The sequence below is a fragment of the Camelus dromedarius genome, chromosome X (genome assembly GCF_036321535.1).
Source record: "Camelus dromedarius isolate mCamDro1 chromosome X, mCamDro1.pat, whole genome shotgun sequence".
Lineage (NCBI taxonomy): Eukaryota > Metazoa > Chordata > Mammalia > Artiodactyla > Camelidae > Camelus > Camelus dromedarius.
In genome coordinates this window covers 108545128-108561643 of record NC_087472.1, presented here as the reverse complement: position 1 = coordinate 108561643, position 16516 = coordinate 108545128, and the positions used below count along the sequence as shown (strand labels likewise).

Below are 16516 nucleotides of genomic sequence, written 5' to 3'. Positions count from 1 at the left end.
TGTGTTCCAGAAGAAATATCATGACCCACGCATAGAAGAAAATTACTTTCAGTTTAGGAAACAGTATCTTTTTTTTTTTTTTTTTAACTCAAAATGGAAAGGAAGAGTGAGAGTTTTTTGGTCCTGGGACTTTGAAAGGCCCCCGTATCTGGCACAGTACCATTTGCTTGCTTCTGGTTGTGTTTTCCATATTCTTAAATAAGTTTTAAGGAAGTTTTCAATTATTCTCATAAAGCTAGAAAAAATGTACAGTTTGGACAACTTTAATTCAGTCTCCACCTGAGATGCAAAGAACTGTGTTCTTCACAACATGCCTGTTTCCGGTGATGTAACGAATTTGGGAAGTGGCGGCCTTGGTACCGCCTGCCTTAATCTGTCTGGCACCTTTTCCGATTTCCTTGGGGGCAGGGGATGCTGGACACCGCCTGGCCGTAGACGATTTAAGGTGAGTCCCGTGAGCGTGCCCTCCTGATGACCCACCCCCATGATTAAATTCTTAAGCTGATTTGACATTTCTAGCTCAAGTCAGCTTACTTCGGGCAGGTTCGCCGTAAGCAGCAGATGCTGCAAATCGCAGTTCTCTGTGGTGCCTGTGACTCATTAATCCTGCTCTTCGACTAGTGCACCTTGTCTGAGCTCCCTCCTCCCAGTGCCCACAGGTCGGCGCTGTCATGTGCTCACGGAGTGTGCGGGGGCACAGGGGGACAGAGTGCCGAGCAGGTGCGCTTGGGAGAACTCGATCGGTCACTTGACGGGAAAACAGCAAGACCCCCTAAAGCCCCGTGCGCTGGACGCTTCCGGGGGCACCTCTGCTGTCGTGATCGCAGTCACTGGTGGTCACACAGCCAAGTTTCCCTTCAGGTGACCCCGTTTTAGGAGCACGGAAGCCCCCACGCAGGGATGCAGTGAGTGATTCTGGGGGCCAGTGGAACATGACACAAGGAAGGCCAGGTGTCCTCTCAGCGTCTTTCAGAGCCAGCATCTGCACTTCACATAATGACCCTTTGAGGAAGGAGGGGAAGGAGTTTGTAGTAAACATCTGTGCAGGGCAGTAAGGAATCAGAAAAGGAACTGGGACTCCTTCCAGAGAGCTCAGTTTCAAGGTAGCCCAGCTTTGTACTGTGGGTGCTGAAGGCAGCTCTTCCTGCACCAGCATGAAGTCCTCGTTACGATGATTGCTGAAGAAAGGTGAAACTGGAAAGTTGCCAATAATGCTGAGTAGAGCTCCTCATCCGTCCAGTCTCCTAAATGCTTGAGTCCTTCACTCAGGTTAGGGCTGGAGCCAGGCTAAGAATTTGGGAAGTTCTCCATCCCCGTCATCTAGTCTGTGCTTTTCCCTCAAGTAATGAATTCCTCAACTAGGGCTGCCTTCTCCGCTGTGGGATTTGAGGTTGACTTCAGTGGTCTTCCCAGGCAGGTAGCTAAGCCGACGCACAGATACGCGAGCGCCAGCATGCGGGCTCTCACACTCTGAGCGGAAATGTCAGCGCGATCTGGATGCATACGGTTTTCAATTCCCAAGGGAAGAAAGTGCTTTGACCTCCTGAGCTGGGAAAGCCAAAAGCAGTTTATAAATTCCACGTGGTCTTTTTGGAGAGAAAAACCTTGCCGGTTAATCAGCAGTGAGGGTGGCTATCCTGTTACCATTTTAGTCTGCCGGGTAGCCAGACATCCTGATAACCCCCAGGCAGACTGAACCAAGGGGAGGCAGCATCCCATTGAGAGCTCACGCCTTCTACATTCGTGGACCTTTTTTGGTCCATAAATACTAGATGGACATCCTCTCTCAAAGCATATTCCTGAGATAGTGATGACACGTGAGCAGGTACCGTGATGTGGTTCAGTGGGTCTCCCAAGGTGGTTTGATTTTTTTTTTTTTCTCCTGCCCAAATAGTCACTGGGATGGGGCAGTTCTGACCTAAATGGGGGCAGTGAACTCAGAGCAGCTTCTCCTCCTGCATTTGCACCCTGGTGGTTAGCGCTGGGGACAGCCCTGGCTGAAGGACGAGCATGGGCTCCGCGCTGTGCACGTGGGGCCTTCGTGTGTCCCGCCTCACTCCTGGAGGTGGGGCGACTGCGCCTCCTCTCCACTGAGCCCTGCGGGCCCCGTCTAGGGTCTGAGTCTGGAAACTGCCCCAGAGAAGGGGTGACGGCTTGTACCGTTCCCACGGTACACGGAATGTGAAAGTGTGTTGTTCATTCTAACAGAGTGACCTTCAGACTCCTGATCAGGCTTGAACGTTCCCATGAATTGCTTAATCTTCCTTTGGTGTGTGAAGCTGAGCACTGTTTGAATTTTCAGCCCTCTTCCTGTGGGCTCGCCCAGTGACGTGTCGGCCTCGTAAACCCTGATCTGCTGTGTCCATGGACACAAGACAGGGTTAGTCGAGCAGATCTCGCGCAGGGCTGGTGGCAGCGGAGGTCCCGAAAGGGCAGTGGCTCCTCCTCCGTGACTGTGCGCAGGCAGGCAACGTGCTGAGTCCACTGTCGGTGCATTTAGGGCAGAAAGCCATCCGTCATCGTGAGAAAAGGGCTTTTCTGGACGACGGCTTACCGGCTGTCCTCCCTTGGAACTGTCCCTTTAGTTTTTCTCATATGTAATGACAGAGGAGACAGATAATCTGCTTTGTCTGCCCCTCAAATGAGACCATATGGTGCCGCCTCACTTCAGGATGGGGGCTGATTTAAAGGTCTTGTATGTGTTCATTTTTATTCTCTACAAATTAATCCTTTAGAGGCCTGGTAGGAGCAAGGAATGGGGAGCTGGTGTTTAATGGTCACAGTTGCAGTATTGGAAGGTGAAAAAGATGGGGAGGTGGATGGTGGTGCTGGCTGAAGAGGCACGTGAATGCACCTGGTGCCACAGGACAGCAGGCTGTGAAATGGTAACCGTTACAGTGTGTACATTTTACTGCATTGAAACAGATTCGCCATTTACTTGCAGTGTGGATCATGTTGAGATCGGCAGTTTATCCTAAAAGACTCTTGAGTTCACTGATACTCTTTATTTGTCGTAATGTTTAATTGCTAATTCTGCGTAGAGGACACTTTCTAATCCTGGAGTTCAGTACCAGATGTAAGACTCGGCAACTTCTGGGGGTATGAGTCTGCACATTGGGAACTTGCAAAGAATGAAGCACAAAGTATCACGGAGGCCTGAGGGTCCTTGCAGACACAGAGGTTGCCGTGGGGTTTACGGTGAGGATCCCCGAGGGGCCAACTCCTGCCTCGTCTACTAGGGCAGTACCAGGAGGAGAAGAGGGTTCTGTTTCACACCTAAAGGAAACACCCATGGTTAAACAGGGAGTCATTATCCTCCCCCTAGTCTTAGAGATCCTGTTACTTGAGGATGCAGAGCAAGGTCTCACGCGGGTTCCGCTGGGTCGCTCGCAGATCCCGGATGCGGCGATCTGACCCCCGGGTTGGCGGCGGCCCTAACGCGTGTCTGCCGCCCTGTGCCCGCAGCAGGAGCTCATCGAGAGCATCGGCCGCAAGCTGCACGTGCTGCGCGAGGCCCGGCAGAGCCTGCTGGAGGACATCCAGGCCAACAGCGCGCTCGGGGACGAGGTGGAGGCGCTCGCCAAGGAGGTCTGCAAGCCCAACGAGTTCGACAAGTTCCGCATGTTCATCGGGGACCTGGACAAAGTGGTGAACCTGCTGCTGTCGCTGTCCGGCCGCCTGGCGCGGGTGGAAAACGCCCTCAACAGCCTGGACGACAGCACGCCCCCCGGAGACCGGGTAGGTGCGCGCGGACGCGGCTGCGGGGCGTCGCCCGTCCTGGGCCGGCGGGCCCAGCGCCTGGGGAGCTGTTGACATGTAGGGGGCTCCCTCCCTCTCCAGTTGAGGGGCCGCTGTGAGCTTGCGGGGGACTTGACATCTTTTTTGTACCTTCGCACGATGGTTCCTAGTATTTGTCTCCTCCTTTTTCCTCACCACGGGTAAGTGTGTAAGGGGAGCTCGCCCACTCCCTGACACGCCGTCAGCTCAGTGGTGACGGTGACGACCGTTGCTGCTGTGACGCAGCAAGAGGGCAGAGGGCAGGCCAGAAAGAGTCTCAGGAAAGCTGGCCTCCGTTTTCTCCTCTCCTCTCCTCTCTTTCCGCGTGTGCAGCTAGACACACGTCTTGGTGGGTCAGGCTATCAGTTTCTCACGTGGAAGGTAACATCTCCCTGACGGGCTTATTTCGTAGGTCGGAAAGCACTAATACATCTAGTTTGCTTCTTGGCGCAGGGCCTTCAAAATGATCACCTTTATCATGAATAAGGCATGTTACAGTCTCTAAAAGGGGAGCCCCAAAGGCACCCCTCCCCTAGGACTGCAGGGGAGAGTGGTTTCAGGTTATGTAGAAGGACCTTGTAGTGTGGCTTTTGGGATGGTGGTTTTCTGTGCTTGGCCGAGTAATTACAACTGTCATTGAACATACTATATAAGAGTGTAAAAAGTAACTGGGGCTTTGGACTCTGATCCCCTCTGGGTTAAGCTCATATTCCACTTTGCTGTTTTTGCCGTCTTTGCCAGATTTATCTGAAAGAACTGAGGGAAGGAACGTGAACGAGGAAGAGACTTATTTGTACATCATTGAAATACTAAATTCTCAAGTACTGATTTAAATGAAGAAGCAGCATTGGCTTTGCCCCTCAGCTCATCTTTCCCTCCCTGTACTTGGGACCGACAAAGGCTTACTTAGAACGTGGGGGAGACAGAAGGAATCGCACAGCAGGGACCACGCCCGTGGTCCTCCTGGGGACCGGGCTGCACAGCCCTCGCTGCATCCCTAGGGGTCCACTTCAGAGATGAGGAGCAGACAGGCTCTTACGCCCCTTGGCTGTGCTTGGCTGATGCAGCTTCACCCTCCTGGACCCCGAAGGGAATGTCCCACCGCTGCGTCCAGGTGTGGCACGGTGGCCCGGTCTCCAGTGTGGCTGGCACTGGATGAAAATCTCGGCCTAGGCTTGGGGAAGTGGACGTTTTCAGACACAGACATGCGAACGAGTTAAAAGACGTGGAGTCAGGCTTTAGAAAGAAGGCTTCCCCTGTCTTTGCAGTTAGAAATGAACAAGTGGGCTGACGCGGACACGGGAAGCCCTCCCTCCGTTCTCAGCGGCTTCTGGTCCGGGTGAGCCCAACTGACTTTAATAGCCTGACCCACATTTCTAGAATCTGGTAAGGTCTGTTTCCCCCTGGGTTGGAACTGCTTGGCTCTGTCTTGTCTCTCGCCACCGTTATCTTTGTTTCACGAGCACCTGCAGGTCCAGTTGGCCCACAGAAGTGGGTGGGATACCCTGAAAGGTGGCACAGCCCGGGCATGTCCCATAGCAGCACCCAGGAGCAGTTTCTGTTTCTGGCCACAGTTTCAGAGCAGCTCTTCTTTCCTGAGGTCTCTGTGTGTGGGGGCACTTTGCAAAGCAAGGCCGCCGCCTCCTGGAAGCTCGCTTGCAGCCGTGGGTAAGCACCCACCGCCAGGTCACAGAGTGGCAGAAAAACCAGGGCTCTGCGGCGTCAGACACTCACGCGCAGGAAAGGACTCCCTGGCCTCCACCAGGCGGCCCTTGAAGATACGCAATGCACTCACCTCCTTGTCTTTTCATTAAAGTCGGAGAGTGCAGGCAAAGTCGGGGTGTGCTCCATGGGCAGAGAGCCATGGTGAGCACCATGTTCTGGAAGTGGGGTCATCGGTGTCCCCCAGAGCAGGACCCTTGTAAGGAGCGAGAGGAGCTACCCCGCAGCCCTGCTCCCTCACGCGTCCTCTCCTGTAGGTCCGCTCGCCGGCCGCGTCTCCGTCTGCCGGAAGGGTTGAGAAATCCTGCCCTGGAATTTCTGTAGAGTCTGTTCCTTTTGCCAGCTGTGCTGTAGAGTTATCACCCGTAGGATCCCTAAGTCCTTCATACCATCTGAGCATCTCCTAGTTTGGTAGCACGTAGCCCCGGTGACTCTCCTGTCCGGCGCGGCTGTTTCCGTGAGCCCTTCAAGGCGGCGGAGGTGGGGAGTGGAGCTCAGGGCTCGGGGGTGGGGGGAGCCTGCGGCAGCTGCAGGGTGCCTTCGGGCCACACCCCATCAAACCTCTGGTTGCCAGGTTGGGTGGCGTCAGGGTCTCTGCTGGACTGGCCACCGAGGGCTGGGCGTTGTTGGGTCACCGGCCGGAGCCCCTGCTTTTGCCGGCTCCTCAGTGGGCTTGCCTGCCTCTCTCTGCAGCAATCCCTGCTCGAGAAGCAGCGGGTCCTGATCCAGCAGCATGAGGATGCCAAGGAGCTGAAGGAGAACCTGGACCGCCGGGAGGGCGTCGTGTTCGGCATCCTGGCCGGCTACCTCAGCGAGGAGGGCCTGGCGGACTACGAGCACTTTGTGAAGATGAAGTCGGCCCTCACCATCGAGCAGCGGGAGCTGGAGGACAAGATCCACCTGGGCGAGGAGCAGCTGCGGTGCTTGTGGGACAGCCTGCAGCCCGACAGAGGCAAATGAGGGGCCTCCCTGGCGGGGATGGAAGCTGGGCCTTCCAGCTCTGGCCCTGGGGACGCGAGCCACACCCCAGCCTGTGTTTGTGTCCTGTAGAGAGACCTCCCCCCCCATAGCGTCAGGAGGGCAGTAACTTGTGCGTTTCCGTTTGCCGTGATGTATGTCATGTTGCAGTTTCCCGCCTGAATGCTGAGCAGAGCAGCTCCCTGCCAGCTGCTCCCTTTAAGCAGCCACATGCGGGGCCGGGCTTTGGTGCAGGGTGAGCTCCCGCACACAGCGGGGGCGCTGGGCCTGTGGGGCACACACGGGGCCCCCGCCGGCGGCCGGTCTGCCCTGCCTCCCATCCTCGAGCACTGAAACCCCCCACCTTGGGGGGCAACCGGGTGAGCCTAGGAAGGTGCGTGAGAGGGGAAGCCTGGTGCACGTGCCCTCCTGTGACTCACCTGTGAACTCACCCGGGCTGTTGTGCTTTGCTGTTCGTCCAGAAGGGTTGAGCATCCATTGTGTCTGTCATATAGTGATGACCTGTGTTCCAGCAAAAGCCATGAACATGACGGCGAGGATAATCAGCATGTTAGGAAGGTGACTGGTTTCCAAGTGATTAAAACCCAGCGGTGAAACCAGCAGCCGACGTGTTGGCTGCCCTCACTGTGAAGTCGCGCTGGAACAGGTGGCGTGCCTGCTTTAACCCGCGCACGGAGCAGACAGCTTTAGTCCTTGTCATCTGACGTCGCGGTGCAAATGACAGTTTCCTGCACAGTGAAGTTACGTGGGTTGAAAGTGTGTCTGCCAGTAACACGCTTCCTGCATATTTGTTTCGCAGGACTAACGGCGTACTTCGCAAATGACTCTCTCCGTGTGTGTAGAGTCACTAATGGTAGCTGGAAACTTCTCTCTCTCTGCCTCTCTCGGTCTGTTACCGGGCCGCAAGGGCCACATTCCGTTTACTTGTAAGAGCCTTGCCTCTGGTTTTTCAGAGGTCCTGGTGGACTATACAACATCTAAACCTGATCTTTTTCTGCCAGAGAATTCACAGGTTCTGTACCCTTTTTATTGGTTGAAATTGCAAGATTCCTTAAAACAACAACAGAAAACACTCGTGTTGTCATTTTCCAGTGAACAAGTCACAGGCCAGGGGAAGATATCTGCAAATCGTGTACGTGACAGACAATTTGTATCCAGAATGTATAAAGAATTCTCAGACTTAACAGTAAGAAGACAAACAGCCCTGTGAAAACGTGGGCAAAGGATCTAAATAGAGACTTCACCAAAGAGGACGTATGTGTGTGCATGGCAAGGGAGCACACGAAAAGCTGTTCACCCCACCGTGGCTTGCTCACAACCTCCCTACTTCTCCCCGTTCGCTGAGGACCTGGTGTGTGTCCTCGCAATGCCTGCCTTGTTAGATGCATGGTTAACGGCGGGAGAAGAGCCTAGGAGAACTTCACATCGAGGTGATGTTTGGACATTGGTTTGACAGGAGGGGTCATTTTATGGCTCATTTCCTGTTAGCTCCGTGAAAGAACTTTTCCAGCAGGTGGAGCTGTCCCTTTGTCAGCAGTGACTGCCGCCTTACCAAAACAGACACACACACATCTTAACGGACGCTAGTCCACCCTAGGGGAGGCAGACGGGGCGAGCTGGACTCCCAGGCTGCTGCGTGGCTGTCCGTGTGCCCCGTAGACGGGGCCAAACCGTAGCTTCAGCAGTGCGGGCGGTAAACACTCCTTTGGCAGCCCCACACCAAGCCAAAGACAGAGATGCCTTTCCACAGTTTTTATTCCTATTAAGCTATTTCTGACTTGAAAAATGCCTCTTCTGCCAATGAAGTGTCCTCTTCCTTTTCCACCTGGAGTGGTCACTGGCTGTGAAGACTGATCACATCAGAAAAGGGAAAGCTGGCTGCCCACCGACACCCGCTTCCTGCCTCGGGGAGACAACCATGGTGATTTCAGTGTATTTTGTTTTTAATTTACACAAAGCTTTTATCTCTGATTCTCCCCCCACTTAGAGTATTGTGATCGTTTTGCTATGTCGATATAATGTGGAAGTAGAACTTGTGTGTCTGTATCCGGCCTTCGGTGTCTTTTGAGAACTTTCTCCTCTTTGTAGCAATACACAGTGCTCTGTTCTTTAGGGAAGCACGTATTATCACAACGGCCCTGTCTGTTTCCCTGTCTGCATCCTAAATGTCTGGTTAGCGGGGACCCAAAGATTCTGCTGAGTCAATGTACATAACTTTGTTTTTCTATGCCACAGTATAAGTATATACAATCTGGTGCTAATGTTTTGCCCTTGGCATTCCTGGGTGGTGGCCGATTCCTCACCCTCTGTTGTAGCTCAGGTGTGGGGCTCTCTGTATAGCAAGATTTCCGTCAGGGGTGTCACCTGTGGCTTTTATCCCGCCGTCCACCGTGGCAAGTGTATACAGACTTCATGCTCAGCACTCACCACTGATCTCTCGACAGGTCATCCTGTTTGACTTTAACAAAATAAATGTTGTCTTTCAGTGAATGCAGCATGTCTTTGATTTACATACAGTACATTTTTTTTAAACTCCCCCCACCAGAATATGTCAGATTCTTAAACCGCTGATAAATTGTGGGATTGATTGTGCGCGTGTATGTTGGTGACTACTGATGTCAGTCTAGTAAGGCCAGTCAGTTTGCAGTCAAGAAGAGTTCAGGGACACAGGTTGTGTGGTCAGCTGTTTGCATGATAATGCTGCGTATCAAACACTTCCACATCTCAGCAGGGAATAGTGAGAAGTGTTCCTTTAGCTTGTGAATTTGTAGATCAGGCTGTTCTGTGTGCTCGTCATCTTCCTCCCGGGACTAGCAGTTTGGCCTGGGCGTGTCAGTGGCACGTGCCCAGGAGAAGCAGCCCAGTCCCTGGGGTGCTTTGCACATCTCTGGTCCTGTCACACCTGCTGACCTTCCATGGCCAAGCAAGTCCCACAGCCAAACCCCAAGTCAGAGGGTGTGGGACGTGCTCCAGCCCTTTAGTGGAGAGAACTATAACTTCACGTGGTGTAGTGTGGCTACGGGGGCTGCGAAGAGTGGTGGCAGTCGCCGGACCCCGTCTCCCGCACCAGGTCTGATGCAGCGTCGTGCTACAGCGTTCAGGACCCGAAGCCGAGTTCCCGGAGCAAAGCCACCTCTGCCACTTCAAGTCGTACGGCTGTGAGCAAGTGACAGCCTCCCCGAGTCTCCGCTTCCTCCTCTTGTCGTTGGAGCAGAGCTGTTGTGTGGCCACGTGAACTGATATGTTGACGTGCTTATTAGAACCCATGGGGGTCGGCTGAGTGCTGCGGGTGCGGCTGCGCCCCTGTCGTCGGCCGTCCAGCCGGGACCTGGAGGAGACGCCTTCCCCACGTCGGAACACGTCCGTCACCACCGCCCAAGTTGGTGATCGCTTCTGGTTCGGGGACTAGAAACGTTTCTGTTGTGGAGCAGGTTTGTGGGACGCAGAGGCTAGGCATCTGAGAGGGAGGGAGGGATTCTAATAAAAATGATTCAAGATTAGGAGAGTGAATTTTTACTTAGAACAGGAAAAAATTGACACAAATCACAGATTTTAAGAAGTCCACAAGTGCCACACACATGTTGTCATTTCCAGCTTCTGCCAGGCTGCTTCAGCTTCTCATTTGAGTTCTCAAGGATCAAGAAGTGCATACACAAAGCAACTGAAATGCGGCTGTAGGTGGCTGTCAGGCGGTGCGGCTGTAGGTGGCTGTCAGGCGGTGCGTCTGCTTGGTCCAGCGATGCTCGTGCCCCACTCCGTCACCCGCCCCTGAGGATGCTCGGGGTTTTGTCCCTGAGCATGTGTGCGCTCGGGCTGATGACCTGCTCTGGTGAGTTTCCCCTGCTCTTTGCATGGGCCCATCAGCTGCGCTGGGTACGCCGAGACAGTGTCGGACATGGGGACACATCAGATGTTGAGCTGTCTTTTCACACCTGCTGGTTGTACTGACGTGGGTCTGCACCCTACGAGCACGGGTGTTCTGAGTGTGTGGTTTCCGTGTTTCCCATTAAAAGAAGAGACCCCATGCACGGTGGGTGTGTTCTTGTATATGCGCACGTTGAGTCACAAGGGCCAGTAAACATTTCCCACTAAAGCCAAGCTGTGTTATTCCCCACTCTACCGCCAGATCCAAAAACTGCTGGTGACAGTTCCAGTGCCTCCTGAGCCGGAGGGAGTGAGATGGAGGAGGGGCACAGAGAGGCCCCGGCCAGCGCATCTCTGGAGGCCCAGTCCCCACCCGCAGACCTTGGAGAGGTGGTGCCAGGAGAGGCCCTGCAGCTTAGCTGTAAGAGCTCCAGGTAAGCCTGCTCCTACTTACACTTGGAAATTCAACCACAAGGCCTGCCAGGTAGGCAGCACTCTCCAGCCGCACAAGGCCTGTGTGGGGAGGTGTTGTTTGTGCGTCTGCCGGCAGGGGAATGAGGCATGTGGTCCCTGTACACAGGGTGCTGTGAGCAGGGCACTGCCTCCCTTCCCGCGTGTTCTTGCCAAAAATGCATCAGACAAACCCAAAGTAGGGGAAATACATAAAAAACAAAACAAAACAAAACTGACCAGTTGTCTTAAAAGGTGCCAAGGCGATGAAGATCAAGAGAAGGGCGGCTGCCAACTGGCGGGACCCAAGGCAGCGGCGATGCGACGCGGGAGCCTGCAGCGGGAGGAGGACGTGAGCGGGGCGCTCGGCGCGGTTTGGACGAGGTCTGTGCTCCACGGGTGGTCCGCGTTCATTTCTTGCCTCAGAGCATCGTGCTGTGGTCATGCGTTGTTTCCACTTGGGAAGTCTTGGGTGAAGAGGACGTGGACATGTTTGTGCTGTCGGCAGCTTTTCTTTGCGAGTCCAAAATTGTTTTCAGAAGGAAAAGTTTAAGGAAGAGTTTCCCTCCGTTTTAAAGGAGGTTGTCCTTCACTGTGGCACTTTTCCTCCGCTGGCTGTAGGGGACCTTTAAAGCGGACCTGCGGCATGTCCTTCCTAGGCCGAAGGCGGAGGCGTGCGGGGCTCACCGGGCATAAGTGGTCATGCTTGGTTTCTCTGCCGCGGTGAAGCTCTTGGAGTTCCTGAGTTTCCAGAAGACTCTGGCCCTCTAAACCCAAAGCCCTCAACGGGTTGCCCCCATGCTTATCTGTGGTGGTCCCCTCTGTGCCTGCTGCCAGTGTGTTCCCCAAAGATCGGCCCCCGTCCCTGACTAGCCAAAGAATTCACAGACCGGGTCTTGGAGCTTAGAAGAAAAGAGGCAGCTTTATTACTTTGCCGGGCAAAGCGGACTCAGCAGGCTCGTGCCTTCAGAACTGTGAGCCTGCCTTAGGGTTGGGGCTTAGTGATTATATAGTGAACAAATTGGAGAGTAAAAGGGGGTAGCAATCAACAGGAGTCTCCGGTGAAGCTTCCTCCTGAATCTTGGCGCAAGTCTGTCCAGCATTATGGGACCATCTGATGGTCTGGAGAGTCATCAGCCTGCAACCTTCTTTATCTGATCAGACTCATCAGGCGCCAGGAGGAACTTCGGAGGGTCTGGTCAGTCTCCTGAGGTTGTCGTCTGGCGACTCCCTTTCTAGGGGAATGCCGCAGAATCCAAACATGACTGTAAATTTCAATGGCCAGGGTGAGGTAAAACAGGAAAATTAGTAACTCCAACTCCAATTCTAATTGTAACAGTGGGCCTGGGGCGGGGGCAGGGTCCGGTCAGTCAGATTTGCTGAGCGTTTTAAAAGCAAACGGCAAGTACAAGGCCGGGAATTAGTTAGCCTAAGTGCAGCCGGAATTAGTTAGCCTAAGTGCAGCCGTTTCGTTATTTCTCTTTCAAAATCCCCACTGTCAGTTTGTCTCATTCCATTTCTATGGAAATAGGGAAGTGGGCGTCGTATTTGTCTGGCTGCTTCCTGCTGAGCGGGGGCGTCGTTCCGGGGTTTCTGAGGTGGAGTGAGTGAACCTGATCTTGCCACATGGCTGGGGGTCTAGGAAGAGTCTTAGTTGTTCATTGTTCACACATTAGACAACAGAAGACTATCAGTCTAAATATTACATGTGTACCTACTTCTATTAACCGTAGTGATAAGAAAAACTGCTGGACCCCCGTAAGGATAGATCTGAGACCTTGGGGGCATCCATGGAAAGGGGCCAGAGAACCAGGAGTTAACTTGAGATGTAACTTCTCCCTCATACCTCTGAATTCCGTACATTGTGCATTTGTTGCTTCCTGTCCTCCAGGGCAGTTGTGATGTTCCTGGATGCATCTGGTATGAAAGTAAAACAGGCAGTGTGGATCTAGGAACTCAGTAACTACAAGAGGAGAACTTAAGCCCATAAGGTTGCAGCTACAAGTTGCCAACAGACACTGCTTTGAGATTGGCTGGTGGCTTCCCAATTTTGACACCACTCAGGAAACTCAGTCTCTCAGCAATAAACGTGTCTGAAATCACATCTGTAATGGTTACCTGGTTTTACCTTGGATGTCTGAGCTACAGTTATTCCATTTTGGTTTTCAAATGCATTTCTCTCCTTAGCAGCCAAAGCAGATGTCACCACTAATGATTTTAGTGCTTTTCCACATATGAGAAGATGCAAGAATTGGGGCTCATAAAATCTTCTGAAAATACCTAACAATCTGAAGGCCTGTTCTGCCAGTTTTCCCAGAGCGCAAAGCACCTCATTCCTGATTTCCACCCAGAACTCCTTTAAGGGGGTGTTGGAGGTCAGCAGCTGCAGTGGCTCACAATTGAATCCAAGCATAGGTAGATGGCAAGTGCCAACGTGATCTGGTCCTTGTAGAGGCAGATGGCAAGTGCCCTCGTGATCATAAATTTGACCATGGCTTGGCACGGCATTTCATCCCATGGGGCTAGGAATGCTTGTTCCTAGGTCAGGTGAGGATTTTGTGGATAGGCCACCCAGTGTTCTAACATGGGCCTAGGCCTTACTAACAGTAGCAAATTCTCTGGACCAGCTGTCTCACTCATCTGCTGTGGTCCAGGAGAACGTTCCCTCTTGTGCTTCTTCCCATGTCTCGACTTGCACTATTAAAATCATTGGTCTCATACAGAAGTGTATATCTGGCCTGCTGTTTTAAGTTGCCTGGTCATTTTATCAGAGGTTCAGTCACACACTTATTAATGCAAGAAATAACAATTTTGTAAAACAGGCAAAATACAAACCAAATAGTTAGCAGTATCAGTAAGGTCATAAGTAAGAATTTATGCTAAGAACTTCCATTATGTGCGGCTCAGGGCATCCCCAGTCTGTTCTGTACCCATCCTTACCTTTAAGGATGATGTTATACAGGCATTGTTTATAAGACACCAGCCAAACTTCCTAGTGTTATTAGGTTAATTATTCTTAGTATAGTTTGTTTATTTTTTAACACAAGAAAGCCTTTAAACTTAAATGTCCATACCCTGTTGTTAACCATAAAAGTCTTTTCTATAACTGAGGAAGGTTATATTCTTTGGCTGAAATTTTGCTTGTTGCCTTGATAGAGCTTGAGTGATCTTACAAGAAAATTTATATTTATGGCCTGGCTCTGAGAAGGTATTATTAATTGGCCGGGTGAGGGCTCCCACCTTGTAATGTCAATAGTGACCTAAATAGAACTATAATTTTTTTTTTTAAAAGAATGAATTTTCTAAGGGCTATCTAGTTAGAGCCTTGGAGTAGGGAATCCCATCAAAGTAACACAGAATTACTAGGTATGGGTAACTGACCATAAACCTAGCAGCTGTATTGGTTTATAAGCAAAGATATGAGCAGTTTTCAAAGTAATTGTTATACAGGCCTGATCAGCTGTCTTGGGTCAGCTGTCTACCTCAGGTATCTTTTTTTTTCTTCCTGGTGTGGTAGCTTCTTCCCTACTTGAGCATTGTTCTAAGGAGCAGTTCTTTATAGGGCGGTCCAGGGCAGTGGCTGTTTTTGACTGGAAATTAATCCAAAAGCCAGTCTCCTTCAGTTTTTGCTGTGTACGCTCTAGTTAAGAGTACCTGATATAAGGGTCCTTTTATCCAGGCTGAAGATAGTTCTTTAAATCACGTCTCTTCCAGTATGTATAATCCCCTGGTTGCAGGTGATGGGGCATCGGATCTTTATCCAAGGATAGATTTGATTACTGAGCTTCAAAAACAAACCTAGAGTGTCCTTTCAATAATTTAATCAAACTTTGCAACAGTGTAACACAACAGCAAGGAATGATCTGGCAAGAGAGTCTTGGTAAATATAGACCTCAATTAACAAAACTAGAATTTAATATTTACTGAAATATAGTTTGTTTTCTAAGGTTACCCTCATTTTTATCAAATACAGCCAAGTACAGTTTAATTGATCATACGGGCTCTTCTAAATTGGCTGTATTAGAATTCCTCAGAAAGGATCTCAATTTCCAAAAGGCCTCAAGGCCAGGAAAGTCACATGAAGGGCCTGTTACAGATTTTGTCTTACACATTTAGGTGAATTTTTCCCCTTTTGAAGTCCCCAAGATATCTTGAGATTTCTGCACTTGTTAGGAGGTGACCTTTCTAAAACTTACCTAATAAAGCTATTGGGAAGATTTTCCAATTCCTGGAGGGATCAGGGAGAGAGAAGAAGATAAATGTTTTGATTTTACTTACAAAGGTGTAGTTCACCAAATTGCTGTAAGTCATAATTAGCTTGAGGAGAAGGGCTTTTTTATATCTGGAGAACACTGATTAATAGCCAGTAATATTTCAGACAAAACCAAAAATTATAACCATATTTATCAGGTTACTTAGTCCCATGTAACTAACCCCTCCCCCACCTTTTTTTTTTTTTTTTTTTTTTTACAGTTTTATGAAATCAGCTTCCATCAGACTTAAAAATTTTTTTTAACCCCGTTTAGTTCAGGGGTATAATCTGAAATTTATCAGAAGCCAGTAAATCTCCTTGAAAGAAAGCATTTTGCAAAAGCATCAGAATAAAACAACTATACTTTTGTTTATAAATGACATAAGACTTAAAAGCATGGTTAAACACCTAGTTACAATGTAAACCACAAAGAAACCTGGTTACAATAACCAGAATTGTGACTGGTAACATTTCAGACATATCAGGCTTTTTAAGGGATTTCATATAATTTTTAGAATATCTATAGTAATAATATTTTTCTTATAATATAACCTAAGAAGATTTATTGTTCGTTTGACAGTACTTTCCATGTGATTTAACATACCAAGTGAAACTTAGTAGTTTAAAATCTCTCTTTGGGATGTTTCAGGGGCCCTCTGAAGCATCCCAGATGTAGCTGGAGGTCAAAAGAATTCTCATGAAAATTTGATATTTAGAAGCTTGTTAATCACTTGGTCAGATAAAAGCATGGATCACTGTGAAACAGTGATTACTCATCAACAATTAAATACTTCAAAGGTAAATACAGTACAGATCACTTAAGGAGTAAAAGAAACTTTATAATCTGTTACTAAAGGCAGATTAACATTGTGAGAAAACTTCATTCTCTTAACAGAGAGAGAGAGAACCAAATCTAGTCTCGGACCAGCTTACTTCTAAGATTCATTTACTTGACTAAATTTATTTTAAACTTAACCAATCCTGACCGTGTACAAAACTCTTTCCTCAGGGTTCCTCTTTTACAAACCTTCCACAACTTTCTGTATCCATATTATTTTGTCCCTTATTTTCTTTTTCATTCAGAAGCAACCAGCTTTAGGACACAGTCACTCTTTTTCCATTAACAAAATATAATTGCATTCCTCATACCTTCTTTTACATACTCATATTACTTTCCTAGCATACAGAGACGTTTCCCTTAGTAGTACAGGATATTTCAGGGTGGCACCAAACATTTATTAATATTTATTCCTAAATATCTGTAGCTCCTCTGTAAGAGGAAGTCAATATTCAGTAATTAATGTTTTAATATCTTATTTTATCGGAAAATGACCTACCTATTTCATAAGCGTCCATCATTTAACTTAGTTTAGCACAACTCTAAAATTTCAAGTTACCAAATATCTGGGGGAGATCATTTGAGTAGACATTTCTGAAATAATCATTTCTAAAGGGTTTACCCAAAAGTTCTTT

At 49.9% G+C, this 16516-nt stretch overlaps 2 protein-coding genes across 2 annotated transcripts in view; both read left to right on the top strand.

Annotated features, from left to right (window-relative positions):
* SHROOM2 (shroom family member 2) overlaps window positions 1-8967 on the top strand; it is a 113680-nt gene extending 104713 nt beyond the window's left edge. The window contains exons 9-10 of the mRNA XM_031446655.2: window positions 3466-3738; window positions 6193-8967. Coding sequence (XP_031302515.2) covers window positions 3466-3738; window positions 6193-6459 — 540 coding nt within the window. The 3' untranslated portion in view covers window positions 6460-8967. The remainder of the gene's footprint in view (window positions 1-3465; window positions 3739-6192) is intronic.
* LOC116150829 (uncharacterized) overlaps window positions 7004-16516 on the top strand; it is a 356393-nt gene continuing 346880 nt past the window's right edge. Inside the window, exons 1-4 of the mRNA XM_031445971.2 lie at window positions 7004-7035; window positions 9548-9635; window positions 9738-9908; window positions 10604-10775. Coding sequence (XP_031301831.2) covers window positions 7004-7035; window positions 9548-9635; window positions 9738-9908; window positions 10604-10775 — 463 coding nt within the window. The remainder of the gene's footprint in view (window positions 7036-9547; window positions 9636-9737; window positions 9909-10603; window positions 10776-16516) is intronic.